General features: G+C 38.7%; 1 protein-coding gene across 1 annotated transcript in view; it reads right to left on the bottom strand.

Moving 5' to 3' along the window:
• The window catches only part of LOC121858299 (ATP-dependent DNA/RNA helicase DHX36-like), a 61449-nt gene extending 39707 nt beyond the window's left edge, over positions 1 to 21742 (bottom strand). The window contains exons 1-2 of the mRNA XM_042354626.1: positions 21694 to 21742; positions 2503 to 2543 (exon numbers count right to left, since the gene is read on the bottom strand). Of these exons, the coding sequence (XP_042210560.1) occupies positions 2503 to 2524 (22 nt within the window). The 5' untranslated portion in view covers positions 2525 to 2543; positions 21694 to 21742. The remainder of the gene's footprint in view (positions 1 to 2502; positions 2544 to 21693) is intronic.
• Between the last annotated feature and the right edge of the window lie 241 nt (positions 21743 to 21983).

The raw sequence follows: 21983 nt of genomic DNA, 5'->3' as shown, positions 1-21983 counted from the left end.
AATTGAACAATACAATTCATTAATAATATGTAGAATATTAAAACACACAAGACGAGACGAGAAAGCATTGTTTTCGTTAGTGTTTACATCCGTAATGATGGTTCTACATAAGAAAATTAAGAAAATAAGACCCTGGTTGTAGCTGTAGTAAAATTAATGTAAAAAAATGATTATGTATGTTATAAGTAATGTTATTTAAAGTTAATAACTGGAACAATAGGAGTAGCTAACCACTAATGATAAAGAAAAATCGAGACGGATTGGGAATGCCAACATATGTGAAAACACATCATCATTTCTCAACATAAGAACATGAAAGCAACACTTATTACTGTTCAGATTATTCTCTCCCCTTCCTACTCCACATATCAAGAAACACTCAACACACTGACCCTTTCGACTCTCACTGACCATCACCACGACCTCATCTGCAAATTTGGTAAGAAGCTTCTAAACCATCCTTGACACCGGCTCCTACTACCACCTGAGATCCCTAGCCCGAGAATTGCTGTTCGACACCACAACCGCATCCAGCCCATACGTGCACGAACTGATCGCTATAAGAACAGCCCAGTCCCAACCATTGTAAAAATTATCAATAACTTGTAATAAACCAGTGTATTCACTCCCAGTAAATACTACTTCTTGCACTGTCACTATGTTGAAATGCACAGTAGTTTGAGCTTTTCCCCATCTAGTTATTATATATCTTATTTGTATCACTTACGTTACTTGTATATTATTTGTAATTCGAAACCCATTCCCCAAATATGTAACTGTATATTTTCAGCCTTCTGGCTGCCAAGCTCTTTCAATAAACCGTTAATTATTATTTTTTATTATTATTATATATGTTTTAAATAATATTTACTAATGTAAAACAAAATTCTACTCACCAATGGTTTTAAAGTCTAAAACATAAGGACAGCCAATGAATGTTGTGCGATGATGAAGTCATTAGGCCCAACTTTGACTGAAGCTGTAGCTTTCCGTAAAGATATCATAGCTGTTGCTGAGACTGTTACTGAACCTGAAGTTGTTGCTGAAGCTGCTTATGACGCTGAATTTGATGGTAGAGCTAAAGTTGATGGTTTAGGCCTTCGAATAATAAAGCTGTCAAAAGAACCTTGCACAGCTGCATTTTTCACGTCCCTGTTTATTTTAATGCTTTGTTCTGTTAATGGATCCAATTCAGAAAATATGTTCATTGCTTGCTCCATATAATATCCACAGGCCTCTCACCTTTTTCATATCGTTTTAGCACTAGTTTCTCGGCTAAGCTTATACACTTTCTTTTAGCTTTTGAACCAGCACTACCATCACTTGCTCTCTTGCTCATGTTGAATATGGATGCAAAAATGCCATAAGAAACCTGAAAAAGTTTATCTCCTTTTCCTGTTCAGATGCGTGAAAACAAAAGGCCCGCCAAGTTGCGACTGTTTATACTAGTGATGCTGGCGTCACCACTCACTAGCCCGGCAGCCAACGTGTGCAAGGCGTTTTTTTATAATACATATCGGGAATTAGTTATTATTTATATGAAAATGTAATTTTATTTTTTTTAATCTATTTTCAGTGCAAATACGAAGAAAATAATAGTGTAAATTGGGTCATAAATTAACCAGGGTCTTTTTTTATGAATTGTCGTTAGGAGAACAGTCGTTATCGAAGGCTTTCCTGTACAGTAGTGCACTGAGGTACTGTAGTATAAGTTGCTATTCATGGTTTTGCCAATTCGTGCCATTCCTTGGAACCTAGCCCCCGCGAATAACAAAGGCTTACTGTACTGTACAGTACTGGACTGCACCTGTAATAATAAACTGACAAAAGAGGTTATGTTACCGCCACAGTAAGATAAACTAAAAGAGAGAGAGAGGGGGTGAGAGGAGAGACAGAGTTGACAACGAACTTTGCTGAGGTGTTTAAATGGGCTCGTCGGCCACACTGGTAGCAGCTGTGAGACTGTCGGAGGGCAGTCTATCGTCTTCTACTGTAGAGACAACAGCTACCAAGAGGATATTATATTTGTTCTTGTTGGTCAAACCCTAGACCCCAAAACGTGTGTGAACTATTAAATCCTCTAAGAACTCTAAATAACTTTAATAAGTGTATTTATGTACTGCATATTGATCATATTATACAAACTGTGTCCTGATGTATCAACAGTTGTAACATGTGAGTTATATTTAAGATGTTAACAGGCTATGTACTGTATATTGATCGTACTATTCATACTGTGTGTCCTGATATACCAGCATTTGTTATATGTGAATTGTTCTTGAACAGGTTTTGACCGAATTATACTCATCGCGTCAATGACAAGGGTCTTATTATCCAGCACATCAAACGGCCCTATAGTAGCAGTTATAGGTTAGTTAAACCCAACAATAAAAAAAAAATTAATTGAATAATATTTTTGCCTTATACACATATTTGACAAAATCAAGACTGCAAGCTATTATTCCACAAGTGTCAAATTAAATAAGTGAATCAGTATCTTACCATTGCCTCGCTGCCCATACATGTTGATCACACACGGCAAACTGTAAAGGAGATAACGGGATCAATATTTCAAACTTTTAGAAACATAGATAATGTAAATACCGATAACTAAACACAAATGGCAGGTGATGAAATTTACAACTAAGTACATATACAGTGGTCCCTCGGTTAACGAATTACCTCCCATAAGAATCTTCATTTCGGTTAACGAACAAAAATTCGGTTAACGAACAAAAATTCGGTTAACAAAATTCTTACGAAAATGTTTCGACATGCTTTGGCTTGCTCACCAGCTGGAAGATTAGTCTGCCAATACAGAAATCGGTTCTAGGACTTACATTCGTTAAAATTGGAGTAAATATCAAGAAGGTTGTACTATTCAATAATTTTCCAAGTTTTATATTAAAATTTTTAGTAATTTTAACACTAATTTAACATAATTGCAGTACAGGGAACTGGTTTTTGGTGCGCCCATCAGCCACTTCACTCACCCACCAAGGCCTCAGTTTGTATCTCTGTTCAGTGGAGGAAACATCTTGTTTGTGGGTCTCTTGAACACAGAGTATTTTTACAGTACAATTATTAGTCATTCTGAAATTTATTTAACATTTTGACAATATATAGCACAGTGCAGTGTTGATTTAAAGAAAATAATCTTGAATTACACTGAGTGAACTTAAAATTTTATGGGTGAAGTGATGGCATCAAGCATGGGGAGATTTCTCTTCCACCCCCACTTCCTTCTCTTCTCCCTTCTCCTCCACCCCCACTTCTAATTCCCATCATCATCATCAACCTGGAGCCTTTTTTTTTTTTTTACATGGATTAGCCCACCCGGGCACAGGTCACTGACCCACATCGAAGTGTACTTTACTGCATTCATTTTTAGTTTGTATGTAATTTTTGGTGAGCTGGAACCAATTACCCAAAATCCCATTGAAACAATGGTTTCGGTTAATGAACGACCTTCTGGAACGAATTGTGTTCATTAACTGAGGGACCACTGTACAAGTATACTATACTGTTATATAGTATGGTAATACAAGTGTAGACTTCAAATCTGGGACAAGTGAAACTAAAACCAAACCAATTTTGAGGATTTTCCAGTTTCTTGAACCTAGGATAGGTAAAATTTTCTCTCTCCGGATCATCCATCTGTTACTCTGGGTCTACCAGTAGACGACAGTACATCAAGTTTTGCTTTTGCACACTCGCAAACACTCAGTGGAACTTTGTTTTATTTCTTAAATAACAAATTACAGAAAATATCATTGTCAACAGGAGGGTCTGAAAATACATGATGGTTACGTTCCGAGAGACTAGTGTAAGAGTGAAATTCATGCTCTATTTGGGTTCCCCTTGTATATACAGTACAGTATAGTATACGTAAAATATGTTTTCTACACAGGTACAGTATCCCTTGCTTAGTAATCAGGAGGCATTCCTGAAAACAGATCATCAAGTGAAATCATCGCTAAACAAGGGAAAACAAGAAATACGAGGGATAATGAGGAATAATATCCTTGGAGATGGCAAGTAATTGTGTAGCCAAGTCACCTACTAGCAGGCACACTACCCAGACAGGTTTATTTACTATCCTTGGTCAATTTGCCTTACTGCTTAGTAGTGTTTACCATTGCTGTGTATCTGTACTGTCTCGGCACACAGGAAACTGCATATTACTTCCATGACCTACATGCACTGTAGAACGACACTGTCTATATTCATGCTGAACTGTATAACTGCATAGTTTATAATCATGCTTATCTCATTATACTGCCATCTGCTCCAGTACCGCATTACCACTATGGAGCACCCTTCTCCTAGGCTAAACTTCTCAGGTTGGATTAATTTTCCTTTTTGAAAAACTTTAAATGAAAAAAGATAAGATATGTAATGGTAAGTATGTTATTTTTTTTTTCAAGCTTTTGTTGTATAAATTAAGCTATAAAAAATATTAAACCATATAAAGTTATGGTAATTATTAATTTTTTGCTCATTCCTCTCTTTTGGGTATTATTTTGCAAGTGGACTCTCAAAAGATGATTGCAAATGAATATTTGCTATAGGCAGATCTCGCCCATCTCATCACTTTTTCATATGGTATTTGTATCACAAATTACATGGCATATAAGCGATATACAGTGATATCCCCATTAGCCAGAAAAATTGGTGAAGAGCACTTCTGGGGATGAAGGATTTCTGGCTAACCAGATGATTTTCTCAAACCCGGAAAAATTCCTTATCCCCAAAATCTTTTCCAGTTACTGGGAAAAGTCTCAGAGTGTCTAAACTAGACATCTTGCACACACAGACACTAACCCACTTCCCCAGAATGTTTCTGGGTGCTGGGGATATTTTTCTTCAGTCTAAACTACCAGTCTGTAAATGCAGTTCTAATTAAGTTAGAAACTCCATTTCTTCACTATAATAATCCAGAATAGTATTCTAAAAGCTTGGTTAAATAAATATATTTGAAAATTAAAAATCTATAGGATATGGGCGTGAATGAAGCTGTGAGTTACAGCAAAGACTGGTATTTTCCACTTCCATGGAGCTGTGGGGGATTAGTGGGTCTCATGTACCTGACCTGCCCTGACCTGACGCAATGTCAGGTGAAGGTAGGGTGGGGGATTAGTGGTCTCATATTACTAACCTTCTGATGGAATGTCAGGTCACCCTTTCTTAGCTGGGGGATTAGTGGGTCTCATGACCTGAAGATGTCTTGAATAAACACGAAAGCTAAAGTATTTTTAGAGAGATTGTGATAAGTATAAGTATAAATGAACAAAGTTGTATCCCTTCAACATTATTATAACTGCCAGGTGAGCGACTGTGGGATAATGAGACCCTAACACGTAGGACTCGATTGTTCTTTATTCGGTCAAAACCTGCAGAGTACAAATTACATATGAGATAATTAATTCACCAGTATGTTCCTTCACTCTTAACAACTACATATGATATATTTGAGTGCAGTGGGGGTGTTAAACCATATAAAAACTTATGTGTTTCCGGTCTAATGTAGGACTTATTAGCTCACTGGACGGCTAGAGACTATCTTCTGAACCCCACAGGGAGCGAGTTAGTTAGCCCCGAGGCGAGGGCCACCTGTTTCACATTTAACACCTCAGCAAAGTTCGTTGTAAACACTCACTCTACCTCCCTTTCTCTCTCTCTCTCTCTTCTAGTTTTCCTACTGTGGCGGTAACACTCCCCGTCGAGTTTGCTCGAAATCCATTGTCTGCCGGTGTTAGATATAAACTAGGTTACCCCATATTTATGTGAATATGTTGTATTATGTTTTGTGTTAGTTGTGGAATAAAGCGCCACTTTGAATGCGCATGTTATGTTTGTTTTGTTTTTACGGAAGGTCCCGAAAATATACTGGAAAGAGCAACATCGTTTGTCATTGTCTGAGCCTCTCGTATCATATTTCGTTGATATCCACCAAAAATGAACATTGTAACTTCAACAGGTTATGGGCCCAGGCACAGGTTGGTGTTTGATGGTGATGAAAGCAAGTATGAGTTGTGGAAAGTGAAGTTCTTAGGCCATTTAAGACTTCAAAAACTTCTCGATGTCGTTATCAAGATGGAAACGGTGCAGAGGTGACGGAGAAGAACGCTGAAGTGTTTGCAGAACTAGTCCAATACCTCGACGATAGATGTCTTTCCCTTATCATCCGAGATGCCAAAGATGACGGTAGGAAGTCATTAAAGATTCTCCGTGAACCTTATCTAGGCAGCAGCAAGCCAAGAATTATTGCCTTGTATACAGAACTGGCGTCACTCAAGAAATCCAATGAAGAGGCCATTACCGACTACGTGATACGGGCTGAAACGGCAGCGGCTTCATTGAAACTAGCAGGTGAAACCATCAGTGGCAGTTTACTTGTGGCAATGTTATTAAAAGGATTATCTTTAAAATATAAGACATTTTCTACTGTTGTGACGCAGAAAGAAATAGCTGTTAGTTTCTCTGAATTTAAAGTAGCATTAAGAAGTTTTGAAGAAATTGAAAAGTGTCAACAACAACAAGGTGACGATGCAGATAATGTGATGAATACAAAATTAAAAAATATGAATATTAAATGCTTTTCCTGTGGAAAATTAGGACACAGAAAATCTGAGTGCAGAAGTAAAGACAAATATAATCCTAATGAAGCAAAGCCTAGTAGGTGGTGTGATAACTGCAAATCCCCTACTCATGATACAAATTATTGCCACAGAAAAAATTCAGTAAAGTCTGTAACTAACAGTGAAGAAGATAGCCATTCACTTGCATTTAGAGCTAGTGTCAGTTCTGTTTATAATAATGTAAGTAGTGATGTAAATGCGCAATGCCTGTTGGTAGACTGTGGAGCGACATCACATATCATAAGTGATAAATCCCAGTTTGTAAAATTTGATCAGAATTTTTATTCTTCTAACCATTGTATAGAATTGGCAGATGGTAGTAGGCAAAATGGTATTGTATCAGGTAGAGGTGATGCAAGAGTTGAAATAAATGATGTTACTGGTAATAGTCATAAAGTTCTACTCAAAAATGCTCTACGTGTTCCTTCCTATAAACAGAATATATTTACTGTTTTAGCAGCCACAGAGAAAGCTGCAACAGTAAATTTTACCCCAAATTCTGCAGAATTGAAGGCCTCAGATGGTACAGTGTTTGATATTAATAAACATGGCAACCTGTATTATCTGAATAATGTGAACTCTCAGAAAAGCAGCAGTCATACTATTGAGGAATGGCATAAAATTTTAGGTTATTGTAATGTGAAAGATATACTTAAATTAGAAAACATTGTTGAAAGTATGAACATTACAGATAAGAATAATTTTGATTGTAATGTATGCATTTCAGGTAAAATGTCTCAGTATAGAAGTAGAGAACCTGATCAGCGAGCTACAACCAATTTAGAACTTGTACACTGTGATTTAGCAGGTCCTGTAGACCCTACTGCAAGAGAAGGTTTTAAGTATGCCATTTCCTTTGTATCTGTAGATGACTTCTCTGGTATGATAATGATTTATTTTTGAGATCTAAGAGTGATACTCTGGCAGCTACAGAAAAATTCTTGGCAGACTCTGCTCCATATGGATCTGTCAAACGACTAAGGTCTGACAATGGTGGTGAATTCACTTCCACTGAATTTAAAACTCTAATGATTAAAAATCATATAAAGCATGAATTTTCTGCTCCATATTCACATCAAAATGGTACAGCAGAGCAAGCTTGGAGGTCTATTTTTGATATGGCCAGATGCTTATTGTTGGAAGCAAAGGTACCTAAGACTCTATGGACTTATGCTGCAAAAGCTTCAGGATACATTCGTAACAGATGCTACAACCTGAGGATTGGAAAAACTCCCTATCAAATGTTCACTGGAAAAAGGCCAAAGCTGAGTCACATGCATGTATTTGGAAGTCCATGCCATGCTTATGTCCAGAACAAGAAGAAGTTGGACCCTCGCAGTGAACAAGGAGTGTTCATAGGATATGATGGACTGAGTCCAGCATATCTAGTATATTTTCCAGAGATAAATGATGTTAAGAGAGTTAAAATGTGTAAAATTCAGTAACAATTTTGATCAGGAAAATATGGTGTTAGATGTCGAACATGAATATAAAAGATATACAGCGCCTAACCCAGAGCCAGAAACTGAAGTTATTACAAATGAGACAGCTGCAGAAGACACTGAAAAACAGAAACCCTTCGAGGCAACGACAAAAACCCAAACATATGGAAGATTATGTTATGGAACCTAACTTTTTCAATATTTCCAGGTGTTCTGTTGATTTTTGCTACAGAGTTGCAGATATTCCAAGAAACTACCAAGAGGCAGTCTCATCTTCAGAGTCCATGCAGTGGCATAAAGCTATGGATGAGGAAATGGAGGCTCTAAGAGACAATAACACATATGAACTCATGCCACCAGTTGAAGGTATATCAGTAATTGGTGGAAAATGGGTCTATGCAGTGAAACTTGGCCCTAATAGTGAAGAAAAATTCAAAGCTAGGTATGTAGCTAAAGGCTATTCACAAGTTCAAGATGTGGACTATCAAGAAACCTTCTCACCAACAGCTCGTGTTACATCAATAAGGATGTTGCTGCAACAAGCAATACAAGACAACCTTATAATTCACCAAATGGATGTTAAAACTGCTTATCTGAATGCTGACATAGATTGTGAAATTTATTTAGAACAGCCAGAAGGTTATGTTAAAAGTAATATAGAAGGTGAAAAAAATTTTTGTAAATTAAAGAAATCTTTATATGGTTTGAAACAAAGTGGCCGAAATTGGAACAACATGCTACATAATTTTCTTTTGAGTGAAGGTTTTCATCAATCTCTTGTAGATTATTGTGTGTATACTAGAATTGTAAACAAGGTGAAGGTAATTATTATTATCTGGGTAGACGATATAATTATTGCAGCTAGTAATAGTGACATACTTAGTTATGCAAAACTTTCCCTGTGTAATAAATTTAAAATGAAAGATTTAGGAAAATTGTCTTGGTTCTTAGATATGGAGTTCAAATTTGAAGATGGTTGTATTAAGACAAATCAAACTAAATATTTAGAGAAAATGCTTAATAGATTTAAAATGTCTGACTGCAATCCTAAGTCAATACCATGTGATTTAAGAGTAAGTAAAATCATTAGTAGTGACTCTAAAGGACTGTGTGATACTAGATTGTACAGAAAAGTTGTCGGCAGTTTGATCTATGTAATGACTGGTACAAGACCGGATCTATCTTATATTGTTTCAAAATTGTCGCAACATATGGCAAAGCCTACAAAAGCACTTTTTGAATTAGCTAACCATGAATTGAAATATGTTAAAGGTCCAATTCATTATAACTTAAAGTACAGGAAATCAAACAGTCCATTAAAATTGATTGGTTACTGTGATTCAGATTGGGGTACATCGGAAGACAGGCGTAGTATTACAGGTTACAGTTATCAATTAAATGAAGATGGTCCATTGATCTCTTGGAAATCTAAGAAACAGAATGTTGTAGCATTGTCCTCATGTGAAACTGAATATATGGCTTTAACAGCAGCTATGCAAGAGGCTAGTTTCTTAAGACAGTTGTTAACTGATATGCAAAATTATAATAGAGAACCTGTAACATTGAATGCTGATAAACAGGGAGCTATTGCATTGGCTAAAAACCCTGTACATCATCAAAGGTCGAAACATATCGATATTAAGTACCATTTTATTAGATCAGCAGTAGAAGATGGTATTATTAATCTGCAGTATGTTCCATCAGAAAATAACATTGCTGATATGTTCACTAAACCAGTATCTAAAGAAGTTTGGTATTATAAGAGGTGTACCCTAGTTTAAGAGGGGGTGTTAGATATAAACTAGGTTACCCCATATTTATGTGAATATGTTGTATTATGTTTTGTGTTAGTTGTGGAATAAAGCGCCACTTTTAATGAGCATGTTATGTTTGTTTTGTTGTTTACGGAAGGTCCCGAAAATATACTGGAAAGAGCAACATCGTTTGTGTCATTGTCTGAGCCTCTCGTATCATATTTCGTTGATATCCACCAATAATGAACACTGCAACTTCAACAGCCGGGAGTCTCACTCTCCGACTCCCTCCAATAGGCAAAGCTTTGTCACTGGACTTATTAACACTGAGTCCTTCGTCTTCACTTAGGCACACCGCACCAGGCCGTCATCACACGGTACCGCCTCCAATACCCTTCCCAGCATCCATTTGCTCCTTGGGAGAGGATGTCCAGATATGATGACAATGTCCCCAGTGCGGAAGTTGCGGTGCGCCCGGAAGTGCTTCTGTCGCCGCAGGAGTATCGAGAGATATTCCTTCATCCACCTCTTCCAAATTGGTCTGCAATGAATTGGGCATGCTTCCAAGTCACCCTGTCATCTGTTTGTTTACAACCAACCCGCTCGGTTCGAACGAACTCTCATGTCCACAAAAAACGTAAAATTACACCATGAAATTTAAAAGTCACGTGTCTTCCCCTTTCCTCCTCCTCCTCCTTCTAGGTTAGGTTAGGTCGGTTGGTTCCATTGGTTTGAAAATAGGTTCTTTTTTGTGCATTTTACTCAAATCTGACCTCCATTTTTGTGCAATTTAGCTGTTTCTGTTAAAAATTAAAATGTTAGTTTTTTTGCAATAATCCTAATTTGCACAACAATTAAAGGTTAGATTTGAGTAAAACACACCACAAACACATAAAAAACTGTCATACCAAAACCTGAGGACAGACAATTCTAAGACACTTTTCTTCTATAGCATTTGTCACAAATTATTCAGATTACATTACGTTTGGAACAATTTGGACCTTTATGTCAGAAATTGCTAGTTTTTGTGATTTTCCCCCACCCAAAACTCCTGGTTCTCACTAGGGGTCCCACATTACAGGTGGATGGTGGGGGGCAGGGGGGGGGGATCTCCAAAACCAATGATTTTCGAGAGAAATGAAGGTCAAAATAATTTAAAACTTGTCAAAAACCAAAGGAAAAACATGGTTCAGCTATCTAAATTCACTTTTTTTACACTTTTATCTTCTTCGCCACTGGTCGGCTCATTAGCCACTTGGACGGTTGGTCACTTCTCTGATACACACTGTTGGCAGATGCTGGGCATGCACCGGCTCCTGAATATATCGGAACTTGCTCCAGTGTTGGTCAAGTTTGGCCTTGAATGAGCTCACACTCGATGTCATCACCACTCTCTGGTAGATGACCGAAACTAAAATTTACCTAACACAGGGGACTTACTATAATGATAAGAACAGTGTGGAAAAAATTTACAAAATCAAACATCTCCTTCTGGAGGTGTTCTCAGAAATTACTAAACTAAGCATTTGCACAAGAAATGTTACTCTTAAATATTGATTCCTAATTAAAACAAACAAAAAACATTAAGGGTAGTTTAAAACACTAGGGTACTATTTCACTTGTTGCTACTAAATGAATCTCGGGAATTTTATAGTTGCAATCGGTAATTTTGACAATTCTAAGATGTTTCTTCAATGGCATTTCTGGCACGAATAATGTTTACGTGAGATATTTAATATTTTATTTTGTATGTTTGTACATGGCAGTACACACCCAGAACATCTAACGACTGTGGAGCTCCTCCAGTTCGGTTAGGTTAGATTCATAACTGTTTTTCGAGTGGGTTTCTATGTGTTTTGAACACTTTTAACCTTGATTTTTATAGCAAATCTTTAGATTCTGAGATGGGAAACTTATCTCAGAAACTATTGATTTGGGCCAGAAATGAAGGTCAAATTCGTTCATAACATCAAAAACCAACAGAAAAACATAATTTCAACATCGATTTCGTATACAGTAGTGGTAAAAAGTGTAATTTTACCAACACTAGAATTGGAATGGGGCGAAAGAATACAGCAACTCCTCGACTTACGACCTACTCAACATACGACCACCCGCACATACAACCGCCGCAGTCGGTACCAAAAATTTTTCAAATGAGGCGTGTATATTCTAGACCGAAACGTTTTCGTCCCGTACGAGAGCGTAGCGCGGGCTGGGTCGCCTCGTGGCTACAGCAGTCACGCTGTTGAGCGCTCAGTTGGTGTTTGGCTGTCGTTGTCGTCGTAGTGATCGCGCTGTGTACTGACAATATTTTCGTTTCTAATTCACTTTAGAATGACTGGCAAGCGTAGAAGTGAGAGTGCTGGTGGTGCTCAGAAGAAAAGGAGACCTTTGAGATGAAAATGAAGATAATAATGTAATATGAAAATGGAAAAACGGTAGCAACCATTGCAGGCGACCTAGGCTTCTATAACTCGACGATATCGATAATTTTGAAGGACAAGGAACGAATTCGTGAGGTAGTGAAAGGATCAGCTCCTGTAAATGGAACCATAATAACGAAAAAAGACAAGGTCTTATTCATGAGATGAAAAAATTACTTGTGATATGGATGGAAGATCAGATACAAAAGCGTGTATCCTTAAGCCTTCTAACCCTACAGGCTAAGGCAAGAAGCCTTTTCGAAAGCCTGAAGGAGCAGGCAGGAGATGAGTGCGACCAAACCTTCACAGCAAGTCATGGGTGGTTCCAAAGGTTTAAGAACCATTACAGTTTGCACAGTGTAAAGGTGAGTGGAGAGGCAGCAAGTGCTGATGTTGGTGCTGCTGAAGCTTTTAAGGAGCTAGATCGTGTCATCGTGGAGGGAAATTATTTGCCTGAGCAAATATTTAATGTGGATGAAACTGGCTTATTCTGGAAGCACATGCCAGAATGGACACACATCCACAAAGAGGAGAAAACCATGCCGGGATTCAAGGACCGAATTACACTTCTGTTGGGGGGGGGAGGGGAATGTAGCTGGTTTCAAGCTAAAGCCCTTCATGATATATCATTCAGAGAACCCAAGGGCTTTTAAACATGTCAGCAAGCACACACTGCCAGTGTTTTATCGCAGTAACAAGAAAGCATGGATGACCTGAGTACTGTTTGACGATTGGTTACTGACTTGTTTCATTCCACGAGCTTCGGGACACCCACCACACCTGGATGACCTGCACCCTGATGTAAAGGTAGTCTACATTCCACCTAACACTACCACTATCATCCAACCCATGGATCAAGGTGCTATTGCTGCTTTTAAAGCTAATTATTTACATACGACCTTCGCTCAGGCTGTTGCTGCTACTGAAGGTGAGAAAATACTCAGAGAGTTTTGGAAGGACTACAACATTTTGAAATGTATAAAGAACATAGCTGCAGCATGGGATGAGATTACAGGTCAGTGCATGAAGGGAATATGGAAGAAGGTCCTGAAAAGATATGTAAATACTTTCAAAGGATTTAATGAAGATGAAGTAATTGCTGAGATTAGTAACAAGATAGTGGAGTTGGGTAAACAACTGGAATTAGAAATTGATAATGAATATGTTGAGTAGTTGGTTGAAAGTGTAGCAGAAGAGCTAAATAACGAGGATCTTATTGAACTGGAAGCACAGAAAAATGCAGAGGAAGAAAAAGAGTCAAAATTTAGAAGGAGAACCTGCACCCCCCCAAAAAAAATTTCGGTGAAACAAACGACAGAGGCATTTGCTACTATTAATAAGGGGATGCAAATGTTTGATGCAATGGATCAAAATGTTGAGCGTTTTGCAAAAGTTGACAGAATGATCCAAGATGCACTTGCTTGCTACAGGGAAATTTGCAATGAAAAGAAAAGGCAAACTGTGCAGTCTAAATTGGACATTTATTTTAAGAAGTCGCCCATTGCTGTCTCCTCACGCAACACCACTGCTGCCTCTTCACTCCCTAAAAATGATCCAATACCTTCAACAAGCAAGTATCCCGTGAATGTTAACCTGTCTGAAGACAGCAACATTGATGACCCACCCAGTCCTGTCTCCTCCTCTGCTTCATCCAATTAATGTAGTTTCCATGTTTAATTAGAAAGTTATGGGGGCCCCGTGTGCATTCAGCTGACTACATTAAAGGTAAGTGCACAGTAACACCGTACCCATTCTTCATTATTGATTACTTTTACTGCACTGTATTTCATTTTAGATTTTCTATGTACATCCTGTATTATTTTTCATTTTCGACTTACGACCTGGATTTGGGTCCCTAACCCCATCGTAAGTCGGGGAGAGACTGTACAGTGTAATGGTAAAATTGCCCAATATGCCCTAGTAGTTTAGAAATTAGTTTATCCTGTGTATTTTGGTGTGATTTAATCGAATTTGACCTTTTTTTCTGGGGGGAAAGTACCCGTTTTAGAGTTTTCCACCAAAAGTATGGAAAAACTTTAGAATTCATTTCTGACATTATTATTCTTTGCCCCCTGATTGAAATGGGGTTAGAATTACTCCAAATAAGGAGATCTAAAGGTTGAGGATGGTTAAAACAGTCGGCCGTGTATTCCCATCCCCAAAGGTAACGAAACCTAACCTAACTTAATTTAAACGGTTAATGTATAGGACTAACCCATGAGCGAGTTATTTTCATTACTGTTTATTTTCTTACAGAATTTTCATCAGTGAGTTCTGATACGATAATCATTTATTGTGGAAATTGTTCATTTCATAGATAATTAGGCGCATAGGCGCGCACTAGTTTATCTTGCGGGCCATAATGAAGCCGCACTCTGCTGAGGGACTTTTCTCGCGCCCGGGACAGTTTGTTTTTCAGCATGTGAAGGTTGTAACCGATCTTACATGGACGAATTTATGAATTTAAGGGTAAAGACAACGAGACCCTTCAATTGTTTAAAGATCACGGCATTTTTCCTTTACATAGAGACTGTTTATTTTCTTACATTATTTTTATCAGCGAGTTCTGATTTGATAATCATTTATTGTGGAACCCGCCAACACAGTAAATCACTCCGCTGCCCGTGGTGCATAGCGCCAATGTAGCCACATCATCTCACGTCCAGAAAATGCCTCAAATTTCACCATATCATCTTAAGCTCTTTCTGTTTAATATACCAGGGGGTCTGGGTGGGCGGAGCCCCACCGGTAAGGAAGTTAGGTAGGTTTGCTTGGTTAGGCTGGTTAAGTCTGTCTTTCATACCCACAAATGTTAAGTAACTTTTATTTTTAGAACATCCAACATTTAACACATTTCCACAGACTACAACAGTAGGGTGTGTCATAGGAGGGAAGATCAGCTAAAACTAATGGCCCATCACTTTTTTGGTAGATTTCAGTGTATATAAACAGAAAATAATTTCAGTTTCAATATTTTGCAACCTTTTGCTAGGTAAATTTTAGCGTGAAATTTATCGAAAATCTAACGTACAGCTGCATTAGTGCATTACAATTAAATAGTGAACATTGCTTTCTGACTTCATTCTTTAACAACCCAACTAACAATATTTTTTTCTGTTTCAGATTCTGATGCATTTATAAGTTGATAATATTTGCGATGGCTGCTTGTGTCAGGACGAGGAACCAAAAATCCAGCCATCTCAGTCACTATCTTAGGTCTGAGAGAGCTCCTGAAGTCGGAGTTGCCTACATTGAGAGATGCTTTGAGATACGGTGTTTTAATCAGGCAAATCAGTGAAAAGAACCAAAGAACTTACACAAACAAAGACATTGCCAGTGATATGACCAAAGCTGTCTTGGCACAGTACACTCTGGCTAACGCTCAGTTCAAGCCTCCAGTCATAACAAGTCAGAAGAAGATTAGTGAGAGACTGCTAGCCAGTTGGGAAAAGGCAAGAGATATCTCTCTTGGGAGAGGAAAACTTGCAGTTAAGGACAGCTTTGCCAAGCAACTGGACCAGTTATTTGACATAATTACTTGCAAGTGCCCAATTGTTCTCTGTCCTGAGTTTGGATGCGATCGTGACTGTAAATCCGAGGCCCACATCTCCTGTATTTGCAAGCGTGAACTGAAGATTCCTGTGATCGAACTGGCATTTGTCAAAGCACAGAGAGAGAAGACTGGCAGTATAGGGGCTCTCATGATTTCTAGCCAAGATATTCCGGAGTCCAAGAGACAGGAGGCTGCCACAGAGAGACAGAAGAGGAGAAGAGTTGCCGAGGAAAAGAGACTTGAGAAGGCCCAGGGTGAGGTAAAAAAGGCCGATGATTGGAGTCAAGCTGATTCAGAGTTTAATGACTTCCCCATGGCTGATCCGAGTGCTGACCAGGAGAATGGTGACTTTGTCCCTAACCCAGAAAATAATGATCCCAAACCTTCCAGGCATAAGATTCGAAATAGGAAAGATATCCTCGAAGCATAGCTCTGGCCAGCATGCGACACCACACTGGTCTCAGAGAAACTGCAGAGATAGCAACAGCTGCCTGGATTGACGGTGGTTTGATAACACCTGATGATGTTCACCTGGTGATAGATCATAACAAAGTAAGGAGAGCTCAGGAGAAACTTGTCAGTAACCTAGAAGAGGAGTTTGATAAGGGGATAAGAGAAAATGGAATCAATTGTTTGTTCTTTGATGGGAGAGAAGGGATGACACTAAAGTGTTCATGAAAGTTGGAGATTCTGACAAGTTGTTCCCCTGCCATGGTGAAGGAGGAACACTACTCCTGCTGCAGTGAACCAGGAGGGAAGTATTTGTGGCATTTCACTCCAGAGAAAGATGACATCAGGAAACCAGCTGAGATAGTGGCAGATAACATTGTGAACTGGCTCAGAGAGAGGAACGTAGACCAGACCCTGCAGGCCATTGGAGGGGACAGCACCAACACGAACACAGGGTGGCAAGGGGGGGGTCATACAGTGGATAGAGCGGAAGATTGGGAGGAAGCTGGTCTGGATTGTTTGTGACCTCCACACCAACGAGTTGCCACTCAGACATCTGATCCAGGAGCTGGATGGCAAGACTCTTTCAAACAACAGATGGTCTGGTCCTCTTGGCAAGATGCTGGACTCTGCCACTGAGTTAGAAATAAATCCGAGCTTTGAAAAAATCACAGTTGGCCCTCCACTCGTTGAGCTTGCACATACTGTCATTGACGACCTGAGTACTGACCAGTACTATGGTTACATGATTTGCAGTGCCATCAAAACTGGGGTCATGCCTGATAGACTTGCTTACCTGCAGATAGGTCCAGTCTCACATTCTAGGTGGCTCACAACGGCTCTCAGGTTCTGCAGAATTTGGGTCGCTCATCATAAACTGAAAGGGAACCAGCTTCACAACCTGAGACTTATTGTCCAATTCATCGTGAGTGTCTACTTGCCAAATTGGTTCAACACCAAGGTCAAGTCATCGTTCTCCGAAGGTCCGAGGCATGTTCTCTTCCAGCTTCAGCTCCTGAGGAGTCAACCAAGGAAGGTTGTTCAGATTGTGGAGCAGACTGTGAGGAGATCTTCCTGGTATGCTCATCCCAAGGCAGTTCTGCAGACAATGCTCTGCAGTAAGGCTGAGGAGGAGAGAAGAGTGGCTGTCAAAAAGATCTTGGATATGGGACTTATGAGAGGATCTGGGCATGACGAATCAGTTGGTGACGATTCCTTCAGGGTCAGGAAGACTCCTGAAGTCAATCTAGGTGCCAAGACCCTCACTGATCTCATAGATCTGGATAACATCCAGGCTGGCAGTGAGCCCCCTCTTACCTGCAGCCTCACCAATGTTCAAGTCAGAGCTTTCCTGGACAACCCCATGCATGTCCCTGCCTGGCCCTCGCACACCCAGAGTATAGAGCGTTGTACAGCAAGTGAGCGAGGCCAGCAGTCACGTGTACAGCCAGGAGAGGAGGAAAGCTACATCCGAGCTCAGGTGGTCAGCAGGGAGGTGATGAGTAGAAACAGAAGCAAGAAAGACATGTTCTCTATGGTGTGCAGCAACACCGGTCGTAGTAGTAAAACCGGTTTTTGTATTTGATGATTTTGTTTTCTAAAGGAATATTAAATTTAATAAATGTGTCAAGATCATTCGTTTCACTATTCTGGATCATTTTCATCCTAATAAATTAACCTGATACATTTACTTTACTTTAAATAAGCTATTTAGTGGTGTTGGTAAAAGGGTGGGAATACTGAATTTTCATAAGATTTCAAGTTAAAATTTACCTAGCAAAAAATGAAAACTTTTCAAATCTGAAGATATCACATGATTCTGCACATAGAACTACATCATTAATACCATGGGCCGATTTTTCAAACTCAAAAAAAAAAAAATTCGCCTCCGTATGACACACCCTACTACAACAGTGTCCACTATAATATAACAGCGAAAATCCAGTGTTTTCATAATTTTTTTTAAATCAATTTCGCTCACTGGTTAGTCCTATATAATTCCCATTTAAACTAAATTAACCAAACCAAACCTAACCCTCAAATCGGTACAATACCTTAATCAGATGGAAAAACTTTAGAATCTATTTCTGACGTTATTATTCTTGGTAAATTTTTACTTTAGGACAGGAGTCCCTAGGTGTTGACCAATATGATTTTCCAGTGTATTATGGTGTGCTTTAAGCGAACCTGACCTTTATTTTTGTCAGAAATTTATAGTTTTTGCCCCCCAATAATGAGGGAGAGCCTGGGAAAATTGGGTTTTTGGGTGTGGGAGAAAACAAAAACGAGTCATCTAACCTAACCTCTAGCTGGACCACCGGTAGGCCAAACTTAAATTAACCTGACCTAACCTAAATGTTTCAGTAGTTTAAAACTTTGGGGCGCGCCATGTCCGAAAGTACAATACCTTAGTTAGAAGTGGATAGCATGATCATCTTTCTCGTAAAACTCAACAATAAACTTAAAATAATCGTTGGAGCACGAATGATAACCAACCTCCACCATAGCCATTGTTAGACTGGTCAATGAAATTCAAATCCGAACCCAGGCTACTTTCTTTGAAAAAATTCAAGGTATTTTTGCAGTAGTTCACACAACTTTTCTACCCCAAATCTATTATCATATTCGAAAAAGACGTTTAATTATAAGATAATTTTCTTCTTATACATTAGTCACAAATGTATAATAACGGAGATAGCGCATCCAAAATCTTTCTCTATTTTCTTAAATTAATCTTCTGCCATTATCGCCTACCTCACCTGCCACACTGCGTGTCTCCTTCATAAATCATCACGTGCAAGCGCCCCCATACACGTCACGCAGCCAATCAAAAGCGGTTTTTTTTCCACCAAATAAAATAAATTGTGGTTTAATTCACGGTATTTTTTGCCCAATCAGATTTGATTGTAATTTTGGGTCTCTCATATTTCAAAATTCAAATTCATTTCCGACCATGGAAGTCTGTGATGGGTGTCACTTCAATTATATGGAGTTGATTGAGCATTTTGGGGGAAAAAATAAGAAGCAATAGCATTTTCTAGATCTCATGGTGTTCTCCTGACCTCAGTAACGTGTCCTAAGTGCAAGAACAAGTGTAAATATCGTCAAGACCAACATAGATGGCATCAGAGTCAGTCACCTGTACTGATCTCGGAATCCAACAACGAACCAGAACCAGGCCAGTAAGATAAGAAATAAGTGATTCCATCATATGGTGAGAGTTAGGTTAGGTTAGGTTCGGTTGGGGTCTGCCCATATCGCCACCACTATTTTTCACCCGTTTCGTCATCACTGCTTTACCCGTTTCGTCACCGCGTTCATTACCATCAATATATACACAAAAATAACTGTTACTTGGGATAGAAAATAATTAAAAAACACTTAAGACAATTTATTAAAGACGAAAAAAAAATTTGTAATACGCCTGCAATCATCTCACTACTCAGTGGTTTATGCGCTGGTGCCAAATCACCTTCATTTGTTCTGTATTTTGTTTATTTACCAAAGATTTTAATCGTTTTCTTTATTAATAATTAATATTCATATATAATAATAACAATAAATCTCGAGTCATCTGTATACATGTGTAATTTCTATTCGTGTAAAATAATGACTTACAATTTGTCACCAATACCAGAGACTGTTAGTGGTGACGAAAGGGATTTGATATTGGTGATGAAATGGATGACGAACCGGGTTGGTGACAAAATGAGGTGTATCCGTTAGGTTAGGTCATCAAAAATAAGGTTCGGTTTATATGTTTCTCTATTGTTTTTTAATGTACTTTGTATTCGCTTGGCCATGATTTTTGACGGAAGACGCCCCACCCAAAACCCCCGATAACTAATAAAACAGGCAATTTCCGACGGAGATCAAGGTCAGAACCAATCAAAACACAAAACTACAGTACACTAGACAAACATAAATTTGACTTTCTAACAGAGTTGTGTGCACTACTGCAAATTTACCAAATTCAAATGTGATTGGTTGAAAAAAATTTGCGTGATGATATGGATACACCATTGGTCACGACTGGATGACATCAGTCAATATTGCGCATGCGTGATGCATAATTAACTCGGTTTCACGACAATAACATCTCCTCACAGACGATGACTGGTAAGTACATAAAATCAATTAAATTCAATTGTGTCACTATTATCCATTTCCGCCAGGTATGTATGGGGTTCAAAATGCTCAGAATAAAGAGATCCAAATGTTTCAGAAGTTTATAACTTTCGACCGTACTATGTCTTAAAGTAAAATAATACCTTATTCTTTGCCCCCCCCTGGTTGAAATGAGGTTAGAAATACTCCAAATAAGGAGATCTAAAGGTTGGGGATGGTTAAAACAGTCGACCGTGTATTGGCCGAAACTGCAATAATACGACAAAAATACTAACCAAGACTACATTAGAAATAGATTTTGTTAAAATAGTAGCCATATAAGAACGAATGCCTGTGATTATGTAGTGGATTCCTCCCCTACAAACGGTTTTGTCGCTGAGTAGCCGACCCCGTGAATTCCCCAGTGTATGCCTCGCGGTCTAGGTCAACCAGCATCGCCTTACATGACGGAGGTCAACTATTAAGCCACGCCTTCCTCCGCTATATAAGACCTGACCTCGTGGTGACCTACCTCTTTCTACCTCCAGCCAGTCTTCAAGCAACACCTCCTCCTACGCTCCTGCCTGGCGGCCCTCGCTCCCGCCGGCTACCATGGCGAGGGTCCAACTAATTACCCAAATGTAGCCGCAATGAAGTCAAATAATGGCCCTACATGAATAAATCGGGCTGCCAACCACTTCTCGATTATTATTTGGTGTCAAAGTCACAAAAAATTGGTAAACTTAATTTAATCTGAGTTAATAGATCGAGTGCATGTACCTAACCTAACCTAACACAACTCAGATTAAATTAAGTTTACCAATTTTTTCTGACTTTGTGACACAAAATACTAGTCGAGAAGTGATTGACAGTCCGATTTATTCATGTAGGACCATTATTTGACTTTATTGCGGCTACATTTGGGTAATTAGTCTGACCGAGCTGCACTGTACACCCAATATGTGTACAGAGCACATGTGAGTTTCCTCTCCCCAACCCTTCCTGAGTGTGGACCAATATCACATAACCCCACAAATGGTGACCCCCGGAGATTCGCACTCACACAGAAAGGAGGAGAAATACCCCGGAACCCCACAATTATATATTTACAGGAACATTCCGTAAATTTTCATGACAACGAAAGTTACACAGTAACAGAATAATGCACACTATCCATTATGGGACTACATTACCTCTACAACAAGATCTGTTTTCTTCCTCAGGACTAGAAAGTATAGCTTAACTGGTCACTGCATCACTCAGTAGTAAATAAATAATTAAGTATGTTAAATGTATCAAACACTAGGTACAGTAGTCTACCTGAGAGCGGGAGTTGAGACGTTTAACAACAGTTAAGCCTACGACAACCATACTGAATATAAAGAACTTAAATTAGTATATATCTCATCCTTATATAACATTTTATACCAGTAAACAGAATAAATGAATTTATAATTAAATAATGTCTGAATCGGAGTTTCTTTTTTTTGATAATTCACATATTAGTATTTCCATTGCCTATAAAGTTTATACATACTGTATACCATTTCAGGATGGAAGAATTTCGAGCTTCAATATACAGTATATATATATATATATATATATATATA

The sequence above is a fragment of the Homarus americanus genome, unplaced genomic scaffold (genome assembly GCF_018991925.1).
Source record: "Homarus americanus isolate GMGI-L3 unplaced genomic scaffold, GMGI_Hamer_2.0 scaffold57980, whole genome shotgun sequence".
Classification (NCBI taxonomy): domain Eukaryota; kingdom Metazoa; phylum Arthropoda; class Malacostraca; order Decapoda; family Nephropidae; genus Homarus; species Homarus americanus.
Note: the sequence above shows the minus strand (reverse complement) of the source record. Positions and strands in the feature narration are given on the sequence as shown.